The following is a 26,180-nucleotide window of genomic DNA, read 5'->3' on the forward strand; positions in this document are numbered from 1 at the left end:
ACATATGGTCTTAATTGTAACAAATACAAAGTTGTAAAACACCCCTTACTACATCTCCTATTTAAAACTGGAACAAGGCCTCTGACTACCACCAGGAGCTGCACAAATGAGAACAGACTGAGCATTATCTAGGCCTTTCTTGACCACTTTTGTTTTTCTGCTCGATTGCAGCACGCGTAATACACATGGCCCTGTACAACTTTGCCATCCCTTTAGTTTGTTGCTTTTGTGACACATTCAGGTCATTTTTTATGCCTGTAACACAACTGTTAGACCACTATCTGTAGGGTCTGCACTTGCTGGTCATTACACAGTGTGACACAGTGCTATGCAGCATCTAATGAGAAAGACAGACGCCAGAAGCAGAATGAAAAAGTGAAGACAGAGCATAGAGCTGTATAACAGAAGGAGCAGATATACAGAAAGCCAATGAGGATGAAAACACGTTTAAATATTATTTCCTTTTGTGTTGACATGTATATTTCTCAGAATTTTTCCTTCCAAGTGAAACAACAATCGGACTGAAGTGCTATGTCTGTGAATCAAACCACTTGAGATTAAGAATGCCACAAAGAACCTTGTAGGTGAATGAAACCTTGTGATGCTCAAGGAAGGCTGGCTCTTCCTTTCAGCATCCAGATTCCTGAAGAAAAATTCCACTCAAAAAGCAGATTGCAGCCCTTTTATCTTAAATATGTTGTGAAAGCACATCATCAGAAAATAAAAAGCAGCCTAGTGTCCAGTGCCATGGGAGCACCAGCTTCTCTTAATCTGACAAAGAACTGAAGATCAAACATCTTGTATTTGTTCTCATTTAAACAAATGTTAGTTAACAGAAATGTATACATTATAAGTAGAAAATACTCCCATAGGATTCACAGGACAACAGAACTGTCACATTATCAGCTGATACTAAGTCTCTGTTCACTTGGTTTACTTCCAAAAAAGACTCAGAGTGGAACAACTCTCACCCTCCATTGATAATACATAGTTTGTTTAGCATTTCTATTCCTCCTCTTCTGCACAGTCTCACTGTCTTTGAGTGTGACTCTGTGGAACAAATATAATGCAAATAAGGACATTCTTTACTTGTCTCTGGAAAACTGTATGTTCCAAGACTACATCTTAACACTGTTTTCTCAAAAAAAACCAGGGTATTAAACTCAAAAATATCTATCACCATATCTTGGCAACTTTGCAAGTTCTGTCAAAAGGCAAGGGTCTTGCTGCACTCCTGCTAAGACTCGCTTCAAACCCTCTGCCTCAAGTGAGAGTCAAAAGGGCTTTTGTTTTGTTTTCCTAAATGATTGTTTCATTCTTATTGCATCAGACCTATTTTTAGAATATTTGAATAGATATGTTTAAGTTGTCAGTTGCTACTGCATAGATAGAGGTTGCTAGGAAGGAGTAGTAACTGCTGCTTTAAGAAACAGTAGCAAAAGAGAATGAAGCAGCAGACAATTTAATAGCAGAAGGAGTACACTAAGAATAGCACTTCTCTACTGCAGTATTTCAAAAATGTAGAAATGCCGAAATTTAATTTTTAATTAGAAAAATGCAGCAAATCTACCTGACATTTGCTAATGAGTATAAGAAGGCATTTTCCATGCTCCTGAAATTTATCCCTTTCCCATTTTATAGCTCTTTAAGTTCTTACTTAGCACTTGTAGACATGATTACTCTCTTTCTTAAGGATACCTGCCTACTTCAGATCAATCCTGAATGTCCAAGAATCTCATTCCAAACCACATCAAAGATAGCAATACCATGAGATCCCTATAGGTACAGAGAATTTGTATTTATGCATAACACTTATTTAGTGAGAGATTTGACAGAAGAAGGGGTTGGTTTCTTATTTTTATTTATATAAATCTGCATGTTGCCAAATGAGAACACTGATGCACAGAATTTGGTTTATGGGACTGTAGTCCTTACTGGGGGCTCCTCTGAAGCCCTGTCTCAGAGGACAGGTTCAGTGGCCTCACAGGTGATCCCAGAATGCTATATCCAGTTCCATGCCAAGCACCAGGCAGTGCTTTAAACCCCACCTACTAAAAAAGCCTCCAGAAACTGTTTAATGTTGTGATGATTATTCTGCTGATGAGATCACTTCAGGAAGCTGGTTACCGCACACCGTGGCTTCAGTCACTGGGGAAGATATTAGAACAGCAGAGCTCCTCTGGCAAAATAAGAGGCTTAGGACTCATCCATGTAGGGGGACAATACAGGACAAATCTATCTGCCAAGTTTCCTTTACTATTTTCCCTTGTGGAAGTCTCTGAAAGGTAAAAGGACTACAGAAAGGCCTGAGGAGATGAAGTCATGACAGATTCCCACCCTTTTGTCCTGCCGGTCCAAGAGAAAATGGCAGCCATCGGCTCCAGCTGCAGCCACACTCATATAGCATCTCAGGTTAGGGCTGCTATCTTGCCTGATCTGTCCAGCTTCTCCCTTCAGTACCAGAGGTACCTGAGGGGAGATGACAGGTGCTGGGGTGTGATAGGAAAACCTGGCACTCAGGTCAAATTAAAGCCAGATCTGATTTTGACCTCATCAAAGGCAGATCTCTCAGTGCACTTGAGAGAGGTTTCAGGGATCTAAAAGGGCTGAGGAGGCCTGCTCCCCCATCCCAGCCCTCAGCCCTCCTGCCTATAAACACTCCTGAGCATCCCTGAGGCCAAGACAATGCAGATGGCAAGGGATGCATTTGCTCAAAACAGACTCAGGTTGGCTGTTTCTAAAATGTACTGCACTTCTCTTTCAATGTGGCAAGGCTCAGAAATACCAAAATTAGACTTCAGAAGAATATAAAAAGCTCCCTGCTAACATAACATGCAAATGGACTGCCACACTCGTGATTTTGGACAGCAACAAAATTAGACAGCAATAGCAAACAGCAGAGAAAATTGCAGCTGAAAAATAGCAACATTATCCTCTTTTAATGCATATTGTTAAAATGAACATTTCTAAAAGCTGAAAAGATGTGAGCCCAGATGCTATTGCCGTATGTCTTATGCAGCTCATGATTACGAACAAACAACGGAATACGTACAAGGGAATCTAAAATGGTATGGATATGAGCCCAGCTGGTGTCCCCATATGCCTTATGAATTCCTCTTTTAGGAACACCGCAGCATATAGAATTAAAGATGCTTATCTTATTTACAAATAGAGTGGAACTGTTTAACTGAAGCACATATAGAAAGATCCATAGGGATCATAAAAACAAAAGGTCCACAATGATCATAGCAACAGATGCACTCAAACCCACTGAAATAGTTCAAATACCAAATTTTTACCGGAAACAACTTTGAGCTAGAATCTAATTACAGCAAGGGATGATGCTTGTTTTCTTCACTGGGATTTTTCTAAAAAGCAACCATAAAAAAGCCATGTCAGTTAAAAAATACCAACTTACTTTTATTTCGATACACTGTTCCTATTGAAAGTCCAGAAAGGAAAAGTGAACACCCAAGCTCAAGGGCAGCGGAGCCACTGCAACCGCACGAGAGGTAAACTCTTACTCTTCTACAAATCACTCAAGGCAGGATCTGGAGCTTGACCTGTCCACATCCTGGAGGGAGTCCTTCACCAACAGGCAGAAGACACTTCTGCAATACAGCTCTTTCACTCCTGCTTTTCAGTGTCACAGAACAACCTTTAAGGGAAAGCAACTGAGAACTCCTTGTTAATTATGAAAATACATCACCAAATGCAGCTGTCCTTTAAAATCATCATTTCATTGTATGTATGCTATGAACATATATCTACAGCAGATATCTAAAATAAATACACTGCATATGATTGAAAAATTATTTTATTTAAAAATACATTATACAGCAGAGTGTCTCTCTTTGTTTTCTCACTGCTGGTTCACAGAGATAATATGATAAATTTAACCCAAATATTTGACTGGGAAAGATCCTGAGAGAGAAAGAGACCAGTTACAAGTTGATGATATACAGTACAGTGGAAAAGAGTCATCTCTTTTAACATAAAAGAATCTCTTGGTAATCTTATAAATCAGATATTTAAAAAAATGTAAATTTGCTACCATGCAAAAATGAGTGAGAATTTCGTTTAAATCTACACACAGAGATCATTAGTACCTTGGACCCTAGAAAGCTATACTAATAAGAGAAGGGTAGGTGTGCCTAACATGGTGATACAAACTTTGGACCTACTACAATTTTGTAAACACAACTGGTAGCCTAATAAAGGTGGATTTTCAATCACCTAAGTAACACCATTGTAGCTAAGGGCTCTATTCTACGACTTTTTTCCCTGCTGATACATTTCTTTATTCTCTAATTCTCAGCTTAGTATGATGACTTCATGGGATACACTGCTCTACTGCACTCAAAGAAGACTTGGCTTTGCCCTGCTTTCCAAGCAATATTTAGGTAGCTGCATTTAGTGAAAAGAGAAGTTAAAATGAAAATGCACGGATAACTATGCAGGAACGCAATAAAATTCAACATAGAAAAATACACATCCAATTCTACAGTTATGTTTGAAATATCTTCTCCCAATGACTAATGCAGAGGAAATGCAGTGAATTATGGAAAACTTAAGGCCTAGAATTCTGTACTCCTTTCAAGGACCACACTGAACTTCTCTATCTTAAATGTGTCTATAGTGCTAGTATTACAACTGTGGTTGCCAGAGGAAAACATTCTGGCAGTTAAGAATATCTTCAGCATCTACAATACTTCACTATGAATAGTCAAGTGAGGCTGTCTTTTAAAGGGGAGGCTCAATTTGATTTTTCACAGTGATAACAGCTATATAAGAACACCATTCGAATTTGAAGGAAAAAATCCTGTTAGCAACGCAGAGTCTGACAGAGGATTTGTTGCAAGAACATGGCCCTGAAAAGGAAACAGGGATAGAGAGGATTCCTAGAGATAAATTCTGCCTGTCTCAGTCACTCCAGTTGAAGTAAATTAATGCAGCCATTGCTTATTTTCCATAAATGCTCCAACAGGAGGACAGAAACGTGCACTTTCCCTCACTATATCAGTGACCCTCTTCCTGTCTTAGCACTCCATTCTCCCAGCATAACATCTGGGTGTATAACAAATATGAGATGATGCAGGGCTCCTCCAGTAACTTGTTTAAGTGATCTGTGATAGCAGGGCTTCCCATCAGATATGCTGAGCTAAGAATGGAGCCCTTAACCTCTCATGGGATAGCATTAGTAATAAAGAATATATCAATGATCAAAATTTCTATATAATTTTCATTTCTTTAACCTAGATACATATATATCATTCAAGACATTCAAGAGCTACAAATCAACAATTCAACTACAATTATGTCAGGAAAATATCCAAATAAATAAACTTTTAATTATGATACAATACTTATTACAGTAAAAATTGGCATTTTTTTTCTCTTCAAAAGCAGAAGCACCAGTTTTACATATAACATTGTTTGAATGATATCTTACATGGAATACAGCGTAATACAATGTGCAAACAGCATTTTCATACAGAAGGTAATATTTTTTCTAGTTTTTATACACTAAAACTGCTCAAATGGAAACAAATTCATGCTGAATTAAAAATGCAGATTCTAAAAATCAATTTCAAATCAAAATATGGAGTACTACTGGAATAGGTACATGAACCATTAAAAAACAACAAGAAGCCAAAATAGAGGGTAGTGTCAGATAAAGGTAATTAGTGCTTAGTTCGTCCCATTCCATCAAAAAGTAAACAGTTAATATTTTTGCTAGAAAGTAAAGTGACGTTCTAATATTTAAGAAATCTTCAAAATGTAGGTATCATTTTAACGATGTAAAAATCAAGTCAGAAAGAGGACTTTAAAAATTTCTTGATTTTGTTACACTGCAATTATCGTGAGTGGGCTGTGAAAAGAGATGAAGTCCAATGGAGTGAATATACCTCAGCGTCAACATCATGTGACTTCTGCAAAGGCCGTGATGTGGTTCTACAAGTTAAAGGAGAAACAAAGAAATAAAAACCCAGAAACCACACATGTAGACATCAGTCACCACTGTGAAAACTGTCGCATCTTCTGTGTTAGTGACAGCCTCATACCTGCCATGTATTGCAGACAAAGGTAAATAAAGCTGGGTTTCACTGTAGTGCTCTCACTCAATTCCACAGCAAATTCTTGTCAAATGCTGGATGACTGTATATGTAACTGTACTGAAGAAAGCACTAAGATGTAAGCGTTCAACAATATTTTAGTTTTATATGTATTTTTTAAATAATGTGAAAAATTGAACTTGCTGTAATTTTATTCCTCTCTTACTCGCAGTTCAAAGCAAAATGCCTAGAAATGGACAGTTTCTAGCAGACTATAATATTCTATTTTGGTGTTAAAACAATTTTAATGCTGTATGTTTTTTAAAAAGATGAATTGCTCCCTGTGAGTTTGATGGCACAGAAGCAAGTAGTGACATGGAACAATTAAATGGCATTCAGCAGTTGAGAACTTGAGTTCCAAATTTGTTCTTCTGAATCACTAGTGTCCTCTTCACCTGCAATGCTAGCCTCCTGTCTCCTTCACCAGAACAATCCTTATGAACACAAACATGTCTCAGGATACTACACAGAACTCTATGCAGTAAAACTGCAGAATCCTAGAGAATTCTGCTACTTTTTCTTGCTCTAACTTAAGCAAATGCCTCTGTTGACATTTCAGAGGAAGAGACTCGAATGTAATGGAGAAGGTCTGTGCCAGCTGAAGAGAAGGCAGTGACTAGGTAACTCCTAGAGAGTGGGATGCATCTCCATTTTCTTGCTTAAGGGAAGTTGCTCTAAGTCCTTCAGCAACTCCCTTACCACACACCATAGAAAGTGCTGGAGGGAAACAATGGCCACCACAGAAGTTTGTTTCTTAGTTCTTCTTTAAACTGCCTGGATATTTGTCTGTCTTCAAAGAGCCGGAGGAAAGAAAATGAGCATCTTCAATTTTCACACTACAGAAAGGAATCTCTCCTCCACATGCCTTCCCATGGCCGTATAGGTTACAGGATGAGCATTTTTTTTCTTTTTCTTCCTTTGTATACTAAGGATTTTAGCTCTAGCAATGTCCTTGCTGCATTTTGTGACAGCCTCAATAGATGAGGAACACCAAACCATATGTATCTATGTACTTTTTTTCCAAAACATAACTTTCCTTTTTTATAAATAAGCAGCAATAATTAAACCATAGCTAGCAGACAGTTTTTAAAGTGTGAGGAAAGAAAACAATCAGCATGCAACTTCCTGTGAAAATGTTTTCAGTAAACAATATTAGCCATTAGTCATTGTTTACAGATTTGGATTCTGAAGCATAAAAGCAAATTTAGATTTCCTAATTGGAAAATAAAATACAAGCATTTCAAAGCATTTCAGTTGTTGGTCTGTTTTCAGCAGAGCAAGGAGGATGTACTGGGCAACCTCAATGAACCTGGAGTTAGAGTGAGGCTATTATTAAGTTTGGCATTTTTCATTGTTTAGATCTGAAAATTATCCTGACAACTTAAGTCAGGATCAGACTAAAATTACTCTTCTTTTTTTTAATAAGCAAAATAGTTGAAAAATGTGGAATTGAAGAAAAAATGTGTTTTGGTCATTGTTTATTCTAATCAATTATTTCACTTCCTACTACATAATACTCCTTTCTCTAAGCAGCACACGTTTTCCAGTGATGCAGAGAACCAAGTAGTATTTCAAGTGCTACTAACCCAGGGTTTGGTAGCTATTACTCGATAAAGGTGAATGTGGCACTCCTGCCAGCTATACCTCCAAAATGAGCCGGTCACCATCCTTGGAAGTATATGTAGAACACAGAACAGAATCACACAGGAAAAAAAATCCCCATTCCTCAGTAAATCCTCAGGGAGAAATGCTAAGCTCCCAGTTGGAGAGCAATTGATTTGGACTCTAGTGAAGACTCGTGGATTCATTTCCAAGGGATTAAGCAAGATGAAGCATAACTAGGTCAAAAGTAATGACTTTCTAATGGTGAGAATCACTGATACTGATCAATGAAACTGTCTGGGTATTCGTGCCTTTTCATATGCTTATACAAAACCATAAACAAGCTTTTCTGAGACAATTCACACACATACACACACAAAAAAAAACCAACAACAAAATAAAACACCAAGAAAATATCCCTCTTTGAAAAATTTCAGTGTGAGATGCTAACCATCACAAGCTGAAGATTCACACAGGTGCAAGAGACAAGCCAAAAAGCATGCACAAGACATTGGGTTCTCATCTCTGTGGTAACCTACAGCACTCAGAAGAAGAGCATGCTGAGGGTCTGCTTAGCAGACACAGTTTCACAGACAGACATGTCAGATTTCGTATCGTTTGTTCTAAACCGACAGCATCAGCTTGGTGTCAGCACTGCAAACAAAGCATGCTTCATAACCATGCTCCCACACCACTAGTAGAAAAATGAAAGTCTAAAAGGCTAAGCCTTAAGTGCAGGTATCTGGGGGAAGATTATCCATATCCGTATATCTTCTGTTAAGATTTTAATTAATTTCTATTTACAAGCTATTCTAAAATGTTAAAGAATTGAAAAACAAAAAACCCATAGTGAGTTTCTTACTGGTTTGCAACTTTCATAGTACATATTTAATATTTTTAATCTGTTTTTTTTTCCTGTTGTGCACTCATTAATACAATTATAAATATTTGTAACAGTCATCATCTTTAAGATTTTTCCAATTTCAAAAACAGGATTTTGAAAAATTGCCTACAGTCTTTCACACAATGGTGTTTATTAACTCAAAAAATTGTACAGTAGTACTTCTGGCAAAAAGTAACTATTGATTAGTTACTACAAAGATCTTCCTGCTCAGTAAAGCATATTTTATGCTTTTGCTGAACGAGTCACACTTTTAGAGAAAACAGTGAATTCAAAGTGAAGGTCCTCTTTTAAAAGATTGCAGACCTGCACAGAACGCTGCCAGCACACTGCATCTGCCTCTGGTTTAAGTCCAGACACAAACACTTCAGTGCGCTCCTTCGCACACACATTTATTGCCTTATGTGCAGGTGGTCTAAACAGTCCATTCCTGAGATCCAGGAGAAGAATCTAATGAGGTGTGCTTTGAGGGAGTTTTGTTGCAAGGAATCTTCTTGGTTGTTACTAACACTTTGATTCTTTAACACCTACAACATGCATATTGGAGGGGTCACTGAATATATTGTTCCTTTTTCTATGTTTAAATACAATTCTATTTGAAAGTTAGATATTGTGATCACAGTTTGCATTCAAAAACAAACGGAAAAAAAACAAAATGCAAACAGAAACAAAAATTTCTTTTATAATCCCCTAATATAAATAGATTGAATCAGAAGAATAGGACATGAATGCCAATTGAAGTGTTTAACACTGGAACAAAATTGCTTAGAGTCTTTTTGTGTTGAAGCACAACATTGTCTGCTTTAACACACTCTATTGTTAAAGAGAACCAATATGACCACAGAAATCAGAAAATCAGCCCACAAGCTCATGTCAGCACATGGGCTCCAGTCAAGCTGTGCTGGAAACACACACACATACTAAAACACAACCAGTATGGATATCTGTGTACTCTTGTGGATGTCAACACAACAGTATTTGGATACTTCTGAACTAAAATATCTTAGATCAGCGGAATTAGACACGAGTCTTCTCCCCAGTTCTCTCCTAGCACAATGACCTAAAACATCTTTGCGTTTTGCATTCAGCCTGCAAGCTTGGTGACAAGGCATCAGCCTCACCAGTTTGCATCAGTTCTTCCTCAAATGCTCCATATTTCCTTTGTATTTGATTTTTCAAAGCTACAATACCTCCATAAATAGTCTAGCAGGGTCAGCAGCCACTACAAGACATATACCAGCCCTCTGTAAATCCTGCCCAATTTCAGGTGACTTCAAGCATGAAATAATAAGTGTGACTCCTCCTCAAAAGAGGAAAAAAGTCTGTGACTGTATTGGTTGAACTTCAAACTTTTCTGAGTGCCACCCAGAATATTCTTATTTAACAAGAACTCTTGCAACAAGAAAAAAAAAAAAAAAAAAAAAAGAAAAAAAAAAAGTAAAGAAAGAAAGAAAAAAGAAAAACCTTGACTGTGGTTGCAAGTGGGCCTCCCATCTGCAGCAGAGTGCCAGCTGACTGAAACACAAATTGCCTTAAAAGAGATGATGAAGGTCAGAGACAGAAGAGAAAAAGGAACAGATGGGTGAGTGATGAGGTTTCTTGGCTTTCACTCTTTTCATTAATTCTAAGGATGAATGTAGTTAAGGTGAAAGTAATAAGTCTGAAGTCTGCACTGCTGAGCCAGCTCTGCCAAGGTACTTCCAGGAGACACTCTGCAACTTTGTTATTTGAGTGCATAAGATGTGGGTACCTCTGCAGAACAACTTAATCATCTGCACACACTGCAATTGAACAAGTGGCATGCAAACAGTGATCTACTCTTGTCATTAACCAGCAGAATATAAAATTCAGAATGCTCCAAGTACACATACTCCTGCTTTAGCGTACTTCATAGATGATTCCTGACCTCCTCCAGAACTCAGACAGTGATAGCACAGGGAGCATACCAAGCACATTCATTCTTCAGCAGGAAAACAGCACTGCAACAGATAAGTAGCAGACCTTGAAACACAAAATGAGGTGCTTCCAGGTCTGTTTGATGGACCACGTGCTTATTCATTTATGAGTGATTTTCAAACAAAATAGCAAAGAGAGAGGTCCCATCTGGTATGCATTTCTAATGAAGTTACTGTTTAGGGCAGCAACTTTGAATTGCTCACTCCCAAATGCCCATATTGTTATTTTTAAATACTGGTAAGAGAGGAGCAGCTCTGCTTCATCCCAAAACTGTTTTAGCCTGTGACTAAAAGCCCTAACTTTGGTTAGTCTTAACTCTTAGTAGCTAATTTATGATAGGCTAATATAGTATTAATATAGCTAATAGTAGCTAATTTATGAAGGCTGTTTTTAATATTGGCACAGAAGCTCTCAGACTGAGAATAGAGAAAAGCAAATATAAAATAAGCCAAATAGAACTGTTTATGAATTCAGGCTCTATAACTAGAACAGCACCAGCTGAGAAGCAGCAAAAAGTAATTTGCACATGGTTAGAGTAGGTAAAAGACAAGTAGCACACAAATCATCCAGCGCCTCTCTCTAGAGGAAAATAAAGAACAAAAATAAGAATACAGTTAAAAAGCAAAGACCAACTTATGAATTCTTGAAGTGGTGGCAGTTACTTGAGATGGCTCAGTTTAGACTCTACTTCCACGTAAGTATTATTCCTAGTGCCTTTTATTTAATAGGTTCTGGCTTCTGTACAAACCTTTAGACCAGACATTTAAACAAATAAACATCTCACCACCTGCAGCACTCAGATAAGAGCAGATTTTTCATCAATTATTTGCTAATTCCAGTTCAAGCTTTCCATAGGTGGAAACAGAAGAAAAGCATTTCTGAAATAGTGCACATACTCATCCTCCCATTTCATCTTCTCGGTCTGGAGAGAACAAAGACTTTGCAACAGAAGGAAAGATGAATCTATACACTAAGATCTCATCAACTATAACACCTTGCTGGCACTTCCCTCCCTGATTTAAGTGAGAAGTCCCATGACAGCAAAGAGCTATCCTCCGCTATCACAGGAGCCAAGAGAGTTCAGAAGGAAAGACTCCCATTCATATAATAAGAGTTCTGGCAAGTTCACAAATGTTATTTTTGCAGCCTCCCTCCCATTGCTTTTCCCACATTATTTCAGCTTTCCTGGACCTAGGATTTGGAAAAGAAAACAGTTTGTCATGGATGAGAAAGTGTCAGATTAGGTAGAAACACTGAGGTTTTAATTCTCAGGATAAAAATAAAATAAATTTCAGCAGCCAAACACTAGAGCTCTTATAAGCAGAATTTGCAGAGAATGTACACTTTTGATCTATGATGGCTTTTGAGCTACACAAACGGTTTTTACTGTAGGAAAGCCTAGCACACAAATAAGACATGCTTATTAATATGGTATGTCCTAAGCCAACTGACATCTTGTTTGTTCTGACATTTTACAGAGAGTTTACTGAATGGATTATTTTGAAGATACACATTCATCATCTAAATGCTTGTTCTTGTTCAAGCAAATGATACTGTGACCTCCTTGTGACAAAACATCAGTAGAAGTAGCTTAGACACATTTGGTTCAAAAAGACATGTTGGATTATCCTGAAAAGAAATCTTTCCCCCCAAGCAAATAAATAAAAAACCTACTGCTGGCAGCAATTTCAGTAACAGACAACTTCTGCCCATTTCAAGTGACAAGCACAGACTAGGAAGTGGTTAAAAACATTTATTCTTACAATTGGTAGGAGAAAATGTCAGCAGTAACACCAATTTAAAAGAATGCCATAGAAACACACTTTTGGTAACCTAAAATGTTTAGGATTGTTTACTATCTTCAAGCATGGGTATAACAAAAGAGATTTTAATAAGTAATGATGGAAAGCGATTATAAATTAACACTGCTTTAAAACTTTGCTTGTAGTTCTAACTTTACTTCCGGTAAAAATGCCTGAAATGTTCTCTTTATTTGGATATTATCTTTTTTCAGTGACTGCTTGCTCTCAGTATTATTTAGACAGAACCTTGCCTAACACTTGCATCATCTTTGCAAAGCCATTTTTTTTTACTAGTAGAAACAAAACCAAAACATTTAATCACACGGCAGTAGTTACTCATGCCCAAGAGACTACTGCTAGCATGCTGAAGTACAAAATCATATTTTTTATAACATTTTTAAGAAAGTGAGACATTACCTTTTCTAAAGGGCTTTCTACTCGAGGTATGCTGATCATGGGCATCTGGGCCAGATTGTCCGTATGAGAATGTTCATGTTCTGGCTGACGTCCCCTGAAATTATTTACCACGCAAACAACCTAGAAGGGATTAGAAGACAAACAGAATTGCTAAGGAACAACTGAGCTTTGATCCTGACACCCACAATTAGGCGGAACTGACACTAGCTTTAGTCACTGCTTACAGCAAAAATATACAAATGTGAAGTTCATGTTTTATAGGAAACAATTAATATGACAAAACAAAAGATTTTTAAGCAGTTTTTTTCTACATCCATCGTCCAAGCACAAGAAAGCTCTCTTATCTAAAAGCAAATCCATTACCCAATCTAAACAATATAATACTAATTATCTTCAGTGTCATCAATCAATGCCACAGAAGCAGAGAATCAGGGGCTGGACAGGACCTCTAGAAATCATCCTGCAGGTTCCCTACAGCAGGTCACACAGGTAGGCATCCAGGTGGGTTTTGAATATCTCCAAAGAAAAAACTCCACAACCTCTCTAGGCAACCTGTTCCAGTGCTCCATCACCCTCAGAGTAAAGACTTGTTTCAGTTTGGGTCCATTATCCTCGTCCTGTCACTAGGCAGCACCAGAAAGAGCCTGGCCCCATCCAATTGACTGCATCTTTTTGTTATTTATCAGCATTAATAAGATCCCCACTCAATCTTTTCTTTTGCAGGCTGAACAGCCCCAGGACTCAGTCTTTCCTTATAAGGGAATGATGTCCATGGTATGTATGAAATATGTGACAATCTTACGCTCCTAGAAAGAGCTAATGCCATGTAGGTTTTGACCAGCAAAGAATTTCTCAAGCAGAGTAAGAAAGGGAGGACAAGAAGGCAAGGATTGTGCCCAGGTTTGAACTAAACTAAACATGCTCAGGCCAGCAGCAGTGTAGCAGTGAGACTCACACAGGCATTTAGGAAAGTGGCATGCAATGTTCTTTTGCTTAGGGAGGGGAAGGGGGTTCTACTATTTAAGACACTCAACTAAGGCAGTTTTTTCCAATTATATTGTCTTTAAAACACAACTAAATTTGATGCCATTCTACTTAGAGAAGTTTATGCAGCACACACCAAAAAATATAAGAAAAAGTTCTGGAACAGACTTCTCGTCTACTCTCTTTTCTTTCATGACTTTAGGGCAAAAACATAATACAAAAAACTTAAGAGCACGCAACCAAACACTACACCAGGACACCTTGTGTGGAAAGGAACGTTTGGAAACAAAAGCAAGTGTGTTTTAAAAGAGACTTAAAGCTGCCTTTACATTTTATCAGCTGAGTGAAAAAGTCCACCTCAGTCATCCCTGTGCAAGATTGAGATTTAAGATCTTGAGATCCCAGAATCAATATCAAAAGTATTTTCACAGGGAAAAAAATCAGTTATTTTTAGTACTAATACAAGCTGCCAGGCAGACAAACTTAGAGATAGTAAACAGCAATGACTACATTATGTGAAGTTATTGGTGAAGGTGATTAATACATTAGTGGCAGCCTTCTGACACAGACACTGGTCATTAGTAACTAGGATTAGAGACTCAGTACTGGAACACGACTCCAGAAAAATGAGAAGACTAAACAAGAATTTTTGACTGGATAAAATGGAATTTCAATTAAAACTTGAATTACTATCAAAAAAATAAATAAATAAATCAGAGGGGGCTACTTTAAAGCCAGAAAATAAACGCTACTCATTCTTTGATCAGTGTAGGCATCCCTCTACTGCATGTAATGCTTTAAAATATTAATAGTTATTATTCTAAGAAATATGCACTTGTTTAACGTGGGGCTTAATGTAAAATAAATTAGTGGATGAACCTCTACAGTCTGGTTTATAAGGGAATCAAAATAGACAATCTGATCAATTCTTTTTTGGATTCGACATTTCTGAGTGTACATAAATATACCTAAGGAAACTGATAATTAAACAAAACAGAAACACCTCATGGACATTTGTAAAGTCAAGTCTACCAACATGGGTTAGGAGATACAAACTAATATATTGATATTTTTCAAAAAATAAAGTGACAAATACACACTTACCAAAAACACTGCTATAGATATTCCAATTATAAATCCTGCTATTACATCTGACCAGTGATTTCGATACTCTGCTACTCTGTTGATTCCAGTAAGGAAAGCCAAGCACATTAGGCCCAAACACAGAACAGGTTTTGCGAGCCTTGTTCCTCTGGCTTTTACCGTGCTGGTGATGTACATCTGAAAATCAGAAAAGAAGCAAGTTTAATACCAATGTATAATACATCCCACTAACTGGTGAACAGAATATTAGAGAAATATTAGAGATTTAAATAGACTATGCATCTTGGGGTTTGTATTTATTTATTTATTTGACAACCCTATCATATCAAGCTATTTATTTATGCAGAGATGCAAATAGAGGGACTAATTTTTCACTGCCTAGTGTTGGCAGTAATAGAAAAAACCCTGTCCTGACAGGGGCTACATCAGACCCTTAGTTTTATTAGTAAATATCTTTCCTCCTCACATGTAGCTTCTCCATGTGATTAGCTTGAGGCTTACCAAATGTAGTGAAAAGTGAACTAGATGTCAATATCTGCTTTTAAAAATGAAATGTGGCACTTTCAACAAGTGCTTGACCAATACATCCCCATACTTCTCAGAGGCTGAGGATATTTAGTACCAATTCCCCACAGTACCCAAAACCAATCCTAGTGTAGGAGTTTTTTATACATCCTCCAAGAAACTGAGATCTCTACCTCTGCCCTGCTTGCAGTCTTACGGTCTACAAGTACTACTGGATTAAATGCAATGTATGGAGGTGCAGCAGCTCTTCTGCCACACGGTTAGGTACACAAGCTCTGACAGGCCAATGGAGGAAATGAATTTCAAAACTCTGAACTTTCATTCTCTTGTTTATATTCAATATTGACATTAAGGGTGCTTTAAAATTCCACCCTGAAAAATAGCACTTCAACTAAATAGGCTTTTGAGGAAAATTAGTATTTACATTCCACAGCATCTGCAGCTAACCCACTGAAGTCCTTAAGCTTCATGTTTAGGTAAAGTACTATCGTTCTAAAAAATGAAGAACTGAAGTTTCTTTGTGAGGTTTCCCTTGAAACTCACAGTCTGTAGTGTCACCATTTTGAACCTGAAAGGTGAAACAGATGAGTCTGCACTAACTGGTAGCTCCTTGGTTAACAGGCAACCCTCTGTACTGTCTGAAATTTCACCTGAATTTGCTCAGCAAGAAGTTATGCATTAGTGCAATAATTTAGTGAAGGATTAGCTACACTCACAGTAAATCAATCAAATGAAATGAAGGAAGCACCGGTCAGAGCATGCCTGCAAAGAACATCTGCCAGCTGTTTTGTTCAAAACACTAAAGAAATATTCATGGCAGAAAGAAAGAATCACAGTGTAACCAGGTAACTTAAAATCACAGCAGCATACTGCAACACATCAACAATGTACCTCATGCAATGAACACCTTTCCAATAGTGCAGACAGAGCAAGGTTTTAAAAAGAGAGATTAATTCTTTATTTCCAACACATATTTCTCCTTTCCTCTTACTAGCTCATTTAAGACACAGCATTTCTCTCATTGCTTTTACCTTTGCTCCTTACAGTTTAGCAAACTCTTCTCAGTGAGTTACATGGAATGCTGACAAGATGACTTCAAATCTCACTTCCACTGTTTTAGTCAATTTTTTTTTTTTCTTTCAAGCTACAGAGCAGCCTGTGCTGAGTTACTCAGCAGCTTTCTGTGCCAATGTCCTTCCAGACACTACCACCATTACACTCATTAATGCTATATGTTAGAACATCTGGTGCTCAATAAAACATTTTGAATAGGCAGCAAGATCATCAAGTCTGACACACTGTTTGGGTGAAGGTGACTGTCAGTGGCAGTAGGCTATCCTGCATGAAATCCTGTTTTAGGGTAAGCAAAATCAAAATGAATATTGAGAAGGAAAAATCAACTGATAAGAAATTGTTAGTTTATTTCAGGCAGGTAGTAGCAATGTGTCTCAGTTATCTATAACAACTAGTCATCACCTAAGATGCTAAATTTTATGAAGTTAAAATGCATTGCAATGCAAACACTAGTAATTGATTCTTCAATATTTCAGTCAAACTTCAACATTTTTAATACAAAACTAAACTGAAGAGTACTCTGCAGAAAATTCTTTGAACCATTTTTTAGAGTCAAGATCATCCTTCAAATCCTTATTTAAACAAAGCACTCAGAAAGCAGAAACAACTGCAGAAACTCCTGCTGCTAACAAAGACTCCCGTGTGCCAAGTCCCTTCCTATACACATAGTCAAGATTGCCATGTTCAGTTCATTATTAACAATAATCAGAGGGTTCTGACAGCATAGATTACTTTTTAATTTTTTCTTTAAAGAACAGCCATTGAGATATTAAGGACAGTATTCCACTAAAGGGTCAAGAGAAGTACAGCAAAACTTCTGGAAAAATGTAGCCTATACTCTTGAAAAGCTCTGCATAAGAAACAGAATTCTGCAAGTCAGGACTTACAGACATCCATTTTTAAACTTACAGCTCAAGTACTATATTAATGCAGTCAGTTCAGTTGAAGTTCTGCACTGCATTGAAAATGAAATGTAATAACAGTTTTCTTCTTGATTCTAGAGGAAAAGCAATGCACATACATGCACACATTCAGGAAGTCCTGGAGTCCCATCTTGGTTAGAGTGGAGCTAGTCATCAGGCTGGACACACCAACTAGGAGGAAGGTTAGTTTTCCTATCTGGTTCATTAGACTGAGTTCCCAGGGTATGGGGAGGAAGATGTCCTCCATGCTTGCTGTTTTGGTCCTCCATGAAGCAGATGGTCGGGGGAAACTGACAAAGGGACAAACCAGTCTGTTAGTGGGCAGAGAACAATGACTCATGAAGTGGCAAGTGGAAAGGAGATTGGTGCCTGTATACTGATTCCTCCCAGGCAGAGCTCCAAATATACATTTCCAAGTTTTGTTTTGCTTGTATAATTTAGTAGCAAGAAATATAAGTCGTAACTTATACACCTTCCACCTTAGAAGTGCACAGATTTCAACATTCCTCATCATAGGTACAGGAAAAGAGATATTCAGAGATCAAAAAGATGAAAAAGTAGGAGGTATAGTGGACAGCAGATTACAAGCAAGTTAAATCTTTAGTCAGAATCCTGCCTGACATTGTAAAAGCTCTTCAGGTCCCTTGATTAGTAACTATTGGGTCAAATTATTACCAGAGCAAAGAACAGTCCTATTCTCATTTTATTTGAGCCATACTGCAACCAAAAATGCTCACTGATGATTTATTTGTTGTTCTTTTGAGGCTTTCTCCTTTTTCTTTCATATGTTTTGCAGTAACTATTGATAACATCAAGCAAACTTGGGTTTCAAAGTCAAGACTGTGGATTGGAAAAAAAACTTTTAGAAATGCTGGAATTCACTGTAAATTGTCCCACAAAGAGTTTTTTACAGATGCAACTTGAAACAACTGGAGGAGACAGAGATTCTCCGATGTATCAAGACCGTAAGATCATCAAACTATTACCAAGAACTGATTCAGGCTACAGAGGTTATTATCTTGAGCAACTGAATTGTTACAAAGAACTGACTGACAAGAAATCTCCAGTGGTCTTTAGGTAAATCTCTGGAACAAAATTTTAATGTTTATTTGCTATCCAATCCGAAGCAATCAATGCATCCATTAGATGAAGACCATTATATATGCTGTACAATCAGCATCAGTGGATACTTTTGCTCACTGAGACACAGTGAAAAGAAAATCCCTGAAAAGCAGCCAAAAGAATTCTTTAATCTTTAACTTATTAAAACAAAAAACAACAAAGCAAATTCTATACGATGATTCTCTCAAATCTCAACACTCAAAGCCTATCAAGAGAGACTCACCACACCACAGTCACCTACCCACTGAGTGGAACCCATAAAGAAGCTTCAAGAACAAAGTCTTCACAGATTACATGAAACCTCAAGACTCGAAGACCAGATCAAGGAGTGACACTAGGCAGTGGCATGTTACCAACACTGTGACCCAGAATGCCTTGATGTCTTTTCCCAGTGACTTAGAAACACACTGAACAGCAAGGGTGATACAGCAGCATGCTAGAAGATAGAACCTTGCCAAGCAGAAGATCAAGATCTCAACAAAAGCTCTGCATATAGGGAGGTATTATTTGTCAGCTGTATTTGCTAGCCCTACCTGAGGTTGTAATTGCAGCCTGCATATCTAAGGACTATGTTAATTATCAAAACATAAAACCTTCTCCTCTATCATTACAGATCTAAAGCAAGTCTAAAATGTATCTGATAGAACCAAGTTCAAAAGCTGTGCTTCAGATAGGTCAGCTGTCAATTCTTCTTATCCAACGCAGCAAGAAAATGCAAAGTTTTGTATGATTAATTAGAATTTATTTTAAACTACAGCTAGCAATGAACAATCCCCTACATTTGTAACATCAAAGGACAACTGTTAGTCACTAGTCTCATATTGAATCCATGGGAATAGATTGACTACATCTTCACAGATCACTTTGAAATCCTACCAATAGAAAGACTCATGACTTCTCATTTCTGAGTGTTGGTTATTGGGGAAAAGACAAACAAAACCATTCATGCAAATATATACACAATTTCATAAATTCAAAATGTATCTCTAATCATCCAGGCTATGTTAGCTTATGCATCTTGAAATGTAGCTTATACAGTTATATCAATTTAATGAATTTGGAGTATCTGCCTTAATATCCATGTCAGCAGATGCTGTACCAACTGAGAAACTGCAATGCTGATAAGAAGTGAATGCTGATTGCACTGAACTTAGTAATCCAACTCTAGCTCATTCACACACAAAGGAGATTTAAGATTAGCTGAATAATCAGCTAAGGAAATATCCAGATAACAGCCATTTTGGGTAGAGATTTTGAAACATATTTATGGTAGTTCATTTTGAAGTTTCAGGTATGCAAGGGATAAATTAACCTGCAAGTCTTAAGAAAATAAGTTATGAATCATTGGAAGCATTCACATTTGGATAGGGTAGAAAAAAAAACCTAAGCACATTGCTGCCATTTAACATTTCAGTTGTTAAGTCTTTCTTGATAGGTACTCAGAAAAGCAATGGAAGCAAATGCTAGAGAGGTCTAAATATTAGCAGTATAATTGTTCGCAAAAGCCTGTACTTCCAGCGGGAAGGGAATTCAGAGTTACCATAGCAGCCACCCACTCACAAAAGAGGGGAGGAGTGAAAAAGGAAGGCTTAAGAACTTAGATGAAAAAGCTGTTGCTAACAAGATGCTGGGTGCACATCGCCTATTTGTATCTTTAAGCTGGTTTTGGTGTGTGCACAGCTGGCTGAAATGTCCAAGAAAGATTCTGTAAAAATCTCACCCTCTCACCCAAACATTTCTGTTAAACAAAATGAAAGCACACTTTGTATCAGAAATTATATTCTTATGAAGTACTAGCTGAGTAGTATATGAAGGTCTTTATGTCCGTGCTCTCAATAACTTTTGTACCAGTGTTCATACAAAGACTGGGCTGCTGTTTAAACATTCTACTTCAGTGAATAATGATGAGAAAGTTGTTATTCAGAGGCAACTTTCCCAATAAACATCATGACACTGTAAGGACATGACCCTAGATACTGGAACATTGCATTTCTCTGCCTGGTTTGTAACAAACAATATTTTTAGCAGCAACAGTGCAACTGGATTTGAAAAAAAAAAAAAAAAAAAAAAAAGACTGCCAATATTGCATCAAGGACCTAAATGTGTAGGCTAGCAGTCAGCAGATACATCACAGTAATTAGTTCTTCAGGCAGCCTACAAGAACAACTCATCAGTCCTGTCAGCAGTTTACAGTGCTTTAGTTAAATGATGACACTGTCATGCATCACAGTGATACACTAATGACACAGGATATATCCTTTTCTGCTGTTACTGAAAGACTATAAAGTCATGAAACAGATCACACCAGCTTCCAGTTTTGATGTTAACTGATTATTGATCACAGACAACGTAAGTTTTGCATAAAGCACTGTAGCTGTAACAAAAGCCACGACACTAGGTATTAAGTCTTAGTAATTGCCTACTTGTTCTTTTTAAAATGTGTCAATACTGTTTCCCTTTCTGCTCTGCAGTGCTGAACAGTTGGCTTCCTTCAGTTTTCTGTGACTCATGGCAACAGTGGAAATCCAACTTTACAGATGGATGAGAAAAATAGGAACAATTAAAATGTAGAATGCTGAACATTTTCTAAAATAGTTTGCACCAAATTTGGATGTACAGTTCAGCGAAGCAAAGCCTCAAATATCTCCCAAATAAAGATGATACTATTAGCAGTCTTACATTTACCACAAGTTAGAACAGAATACTATTGCTCGTCTCTAATTTGCAGCTAACACCTTCCTGAACTAAATTGTTAATCTAAATCTCCAAGAAAGCATTGCCCACAAGGAACTTAAAGTAAACACTACTATCAGGGATGCAGATTTTAAGCACTGGCACTGAAACCATACCCAGAAGCGTGGCATTGGTGCACTGCCACATATCAAGTATCAGCTGGCATGTATCAGTTTCCAGATCAAACAAAGATTAAAAGTCAGCTCATAAATATGTATGTTAAAAACTGATGAACACTCACATGTGTCTACATACATATGCAGACACATACACACCACTATTCACATACTGAAGGATTTGAAGGGCTGAATCCTGAAATTACCAGAGGCACACACTTGCCCTACTCCCCACTGACACCATGAGGGAAACCTTGGACCCTTTCAGTGGGCTATAAAGACCTGTGGATGCAGGCCCAGGTCAACTGGAAGATTTCCACAAGGGTGCCCCAAGGAAATTTGGTGATGAACACGTGCTGCTGCTTGCAGATGGAACAACCTGCACTCCAGACTAAGCCAAAGCACACTGCACTGAGCTACCTGAGCAAGGTTCATTCCTACTGCTCTCACTTCTGAACTACCTCAGCAGCAGCTCTCATGCCACCCAGCAAACAGCAGTTTATCCCAGCCCTACTCATCAGTCAGTGTGACAAAGAAGAGGGGGAAGAAAGGTTGGATTGTCTTGTAGCCCACTTAAATGCAGAATCAGAGCCAAACTCACTGCATGAGAACTGCAGTACCTATAGATATCAGTTCTGGTATCTGTGGATATACATGGTTCCTCAGGAAACTTGTAGAGATCAGACATTTGCATATGCCCAGTCTTCTGCTTTACCCCACCAAAAAATACTGCCACATGCAATTCCACTAATTTGAACTGGGTTAAAACAGAGGAAGAGAATCCTTTCCCCCTTCCCTTTGCCACACAACAGAGCCTTCTCCTCCTCCCTGGAAACAGGGAAAAATAAACTGAAAACCTGGTTATCCTAAGTTTATAACCGTTCCTGAACAATTTATCCTCTCTCAGCATGGCCCTAAACTTTTTTTTTTTTTTTTTTAAGCTTTTAAGGCTTACTACATCTGCAAAGATAAGCACACATGTAATTGTCAGAATTAAGTCCAATGAACCAAATTCTCAAAGTTTTCACAGTAACACATAGAAGGATTATACACATAAAATTCGTCAATAGCTGTCTTACCTTCCCTCCATTCTTCCCCTTCCAAATAGTTTGAGTCAATATTCTCTCAAAAATACAGTGGTATTAAACAGTACAATATACTTACAGCCAGATACATAGCTGCATATATGCTTAGAGCTGCTTCTTTGGATGGGAATGTCTTTCTGGCTTTCATGATAAGGTCTGGGTTTCCAGTACAGGCATGTGCACTACTGATGAACTGTGTGTACTGTTTACATCCAAGTGCTGTATAGTTGGGTTTACAAAGTGCAAGAAAATGTGGTGCAAGATTCCCTGTTACTACTTGTCCAGCATTTACAAAGATGTCCGTAGCAAACAGTCCAAACGCGTAAATTCCTAAAGAGGGAAACAAAGAGTTAAATTTCCCAACAATTTCAGTCCAGGACAACATATTATAATACTTATCACAGTAATAAATCAGCTCCCTTCATTTAAGAATGTGAGCGATCCTGAAGCACAAGACAAGACTATACCCTCAGGATCCTTGATGATTTTGGAGATGATATCTTCCTATCCAATGGCAGAAGCAACACTGCAGTATACCCGCACTCTTGATTCATTCTCCATTCTTCAGAGGAATACACTCATCTTTCATGAAAAAGCCTGCTTTCCTGGTCCCCTAGCCATGCATGCCCAGCTATCTGGGGCAGTTAGCCAAGCATCTAGCCTTTGTCCATGTTCACCTAACAGAAATAACAGAGGGAAATTCTCCACCCTATAGCCCTGTTTCAAAGCCAGAGAAGTCAAGCACTGAATGGTGAAGTAACTTGAAAAGTCATTGCACGTACCGGACAAACATTTTCCTTTCTCTCTCAGCTGTAAGTTTGAGTACTGAATAATTTAATATTGCCATGCACAAGTTGTCTTTATCTGTCTGCTACTGGGTGCATCTCTATGCATGACATGTTAATCATAATATCAACACAGTGAGTTAAAGATCCTTATATTCAAGGAGCTACTTATACTAACGCTCTTTTTTTTATAAGACATATCAGCAAAGCATTAAGCATGTGTATTTGTTCATAAGAATAAAAATGCATTTATCTGATTAGTGGAAAAAAAAAAAGCAAAATTAGATACATCCTATTTTGATGTCTCTTTCTATTTTTTTGGAAGCAGAAAGCAAACTCTGGAAGAAAATACAACCACAGCAACCACCATGACTGGGAAGCCAAATCAGCAGACACATTCAAACTCCACCTTAGCTACTGGATTCCTGGATTCCATAGGCAGATCAGTTTACCTTTTCCCTAGTTCAACTCTACAGCTAGCTATGAGTATAATGTGAATTCTGTCAGCTCCCAATTCCTGTAGCACCATGAGGATGAGGACATTAATGGATGCACACCACAGCAGATGTGATACCGCAGAAGCACGTGCATCTTTCAAGGCCAGTTTTTTTCCCTCTGCAAAGCTGGAGGCCCAAGAATGGTTCCTGGGATTCTGTCTGGTCAGCAATGTCACACTGGTTGATTCACCATAAGTAGCTCGACAGTAATGAGCACTGGCCTGTACCCAGCCCAGGTGCTGTGCAGGATGGCCCTCCAGCAAGCCCCAGAGTGTATGCAGACCCACAACAGGCAGCCACATCAGTTCTGTGAGAGTAACATGAAGCGACACCTCAGCTGGTGCAACAGTGCAGAAGCCCTGCTCATCCCTGCTCTACCCTAGCTTCACTTCTGTGAGCAAGGAGAGTCCACCAGGTGGACTCTGGCCACACACAAGCCCTGTACAGAGAAATAGGAGCAGTAGGAGCTCCTCAGTATGACTGCCCACATAACTCCAGCTCTATGCAGGGCAGTTTCCCACTCAGTGACTCCAGAACTCCCGTGTGACAGTAAGCTACTGCACTGGCAGACAGCATCACGGCTATGGCACACGCACAGCATGCACAGACCCAGCTGCAGCCCTCCCTCCCCTGCACGGGGGCACACGGGATGAGCTGCCCTGCAGCTTTGCTCCCCAGCTGCTGCCCTCAGATACAGCCAACAGGGAGAAACACACAGCAGACAAATGGAGTCTGGCTGCGACATCCTTGCACATACTAAAAAGCAGCATCTGTGAGTATTTAGCAGACATTCTGAGAGGTGGTACTTCCCCCTCCAAAATACATTTACTATGAAATAAGTAGAAAGCACAACATCTCAAATTTAGTGAAGTCAGGGGAGGTGGGTTTTACAGCTGACCTCAGTGGTTTTCATACAGTTATCTATTATAGATTATAATACATGCTCCAGGCTAAGAAAGTACCTAAACTAGGCAGGCTTTGAAAACACACAATTATACACTGATGTCCTCAGCTTTGGCTGCTGTATGTGTGCACAGCCAAAAGAGAACTGTTAACCATATATTTGGTGTAAAGATACTTCCCCTCTCCATCTCCCACTAGTCAAGGCCTGCTGGTTGTTTTTTTTTTTCCCCTCTCTTGTGATCCCAAGTTCTTCCATTCTTAGTACTGTTTCTGCAAAGTGATTTTTGTTTCTTCCAAGACATTTAATTCGCTGTCCAAAAGGAAAGAATTCATTGCACCCAAGTTAGGACTATACATGAAACATTGTAGTGTTATCTGAATAGTTTATCCAGGTCAAACTTAAGACATATTTAATCACTTTCAGCATTCAGAAAATGAAAACATTAATTTTGCTCATACCAAGGAATCTGATGGTTCTGCGCACCAGTGGATTTATATAACAACAGTCTCCAGTTAATATTGTTTTTTCTTGATTTTCAAAATCCTTTGTAGCTAACTGTAGACAAAACACTGCGGTTTCTCCAACGATAATCTTAGGGGGAGGAGAAAAAGGGGAGAGAAATGGTACATCAGATTACAGTAAATAAAATATACTAACATTACAGAGTTGTCTATCTCATCTTAAGGAAACAAACCAAAACAAAACAAAAGACAACGTAAGTGAACCAAGTTCTGTATGATAATCTTCTTATGAGGCAAATAGGTCATATGACCCTCTTTACTTTATTTGCACTAAGAGAGCTTGAAATCAACATAACATAGCCTAGTTTTCAGGATGAGAAGAAAAACAAAGAAAGGTATTAGTTCAAGAAAAACAAACTGCATAACACACAGGATGGGAATGAAAGTAAGGGCCAATCCTGGAAGATGCTCAGCACTTCCCCTCATAGCTCTCACTGACATTCAGCATTTCACAAAGGTGGACTCTAGATTTTGGAACACAGAGAAAACATTCACAGCAGAGCTCAAGCCCACGCTGAAGGAATGCTTTGCCAGAAAGTACTCTACAGGGTTTGATTCATAGTTTGCTAACTAAATTTATTAAGTCTGACTTTAATTATTTTGTCTATAGCTCATACATGTTACACTTAGGGAAAATTAAAAGGGCTCACAAATAAGAAAACAAAAACGTAGATAGTGAACGTAAAATATTCCCTATAAGACATGTATTTACCTGTGGAAGAAAACGTGACTCCTAATTTACTTACAACAGTTATTCTATTCAGCTCTAATACCAACTACAAACTGTAAACATGTATTAAGTCAATGATGTTGAAGCTTTAGTGCAAGTAGAACATGTATGATTGAAAGTGGCATAGAAGAATCACTATATTTCAACATTCATTCACTGCAGAACTTAAAAGAAAGGTATTTTCTCTCTTCTATATGAAAAGTAGCAAATATTATTGATACATAAGGTACGTAACACTTGGATAATCAGGAACGACAACCAGCAAATTAAAGCCTTGAACAAA

At 38.1% G+C, this 26,180-nt stretch overlaps 1 protein-coding gene across 6 annotated transcripts in view; it reads right to left on the reverse strand.

Moving 5' to 3' along the window:
* Nucleotides 1-3,383: 3,383 nt before the first annotated feature.
* Nucleotides 3,384-26,180, reverse strand: part of PLPPR5 (phospholipid phosphatase related 5) — a 164,404-nt gene continuing 141,607 nt past the window's right edge. For 2 of the 6 annotated variants that reach the window (XM_048943905.1, XM_048943906.1), the window contains exons 6-10: nucleotides 25,105-25,237; nucleotides 22,540-22,790; nucleotides 14,883-15,059; nucleotides 12,795-12,914; nucleotides 3,384-5,955 (exon numbers count right to left, since the gene is read on the reverse strand). In XM_048943905.1, coding sequence (XP_048799862.1) covers nucleotides 5,923-5,955; nucleotides 12,795-12,914; nucleotides 14,883-15,059; nucleotides 22,540-22,790; nucleotides 25,105-25,237 — 714 coding nt within the window. In that variant the 3' untranslated portion in view covers nucleotides 3,384-5,922. The remainder of the gene's footprint in view (nucleotides 5,956-12,794; nucleotides 12,915-14,882; nucleotides 15,060-22,539; nucleotides 22,791-25,104; nucleotides 25,238-26,180) is intronic. The other 4 variants (XM_048943911.1, XM_048943910.1, XM_048943909.1 and 1 more) reach the window with 3 other exon arrangements.

Source organism: Lagopus muta, chromosome 5, assembly GCF_023343835.1.
Source record: "Lagopus muta isolate bLagMut1 chromosome 5, bLagMut1 primary, whole genome shotgun sequence".
In the NCBI taxonomy this organism is placed as follows: Eukaryota; Metazoa; Chordata; class Aves; order Galliformes; family Phasianidae; genus Lagopus; species Lagopus muta.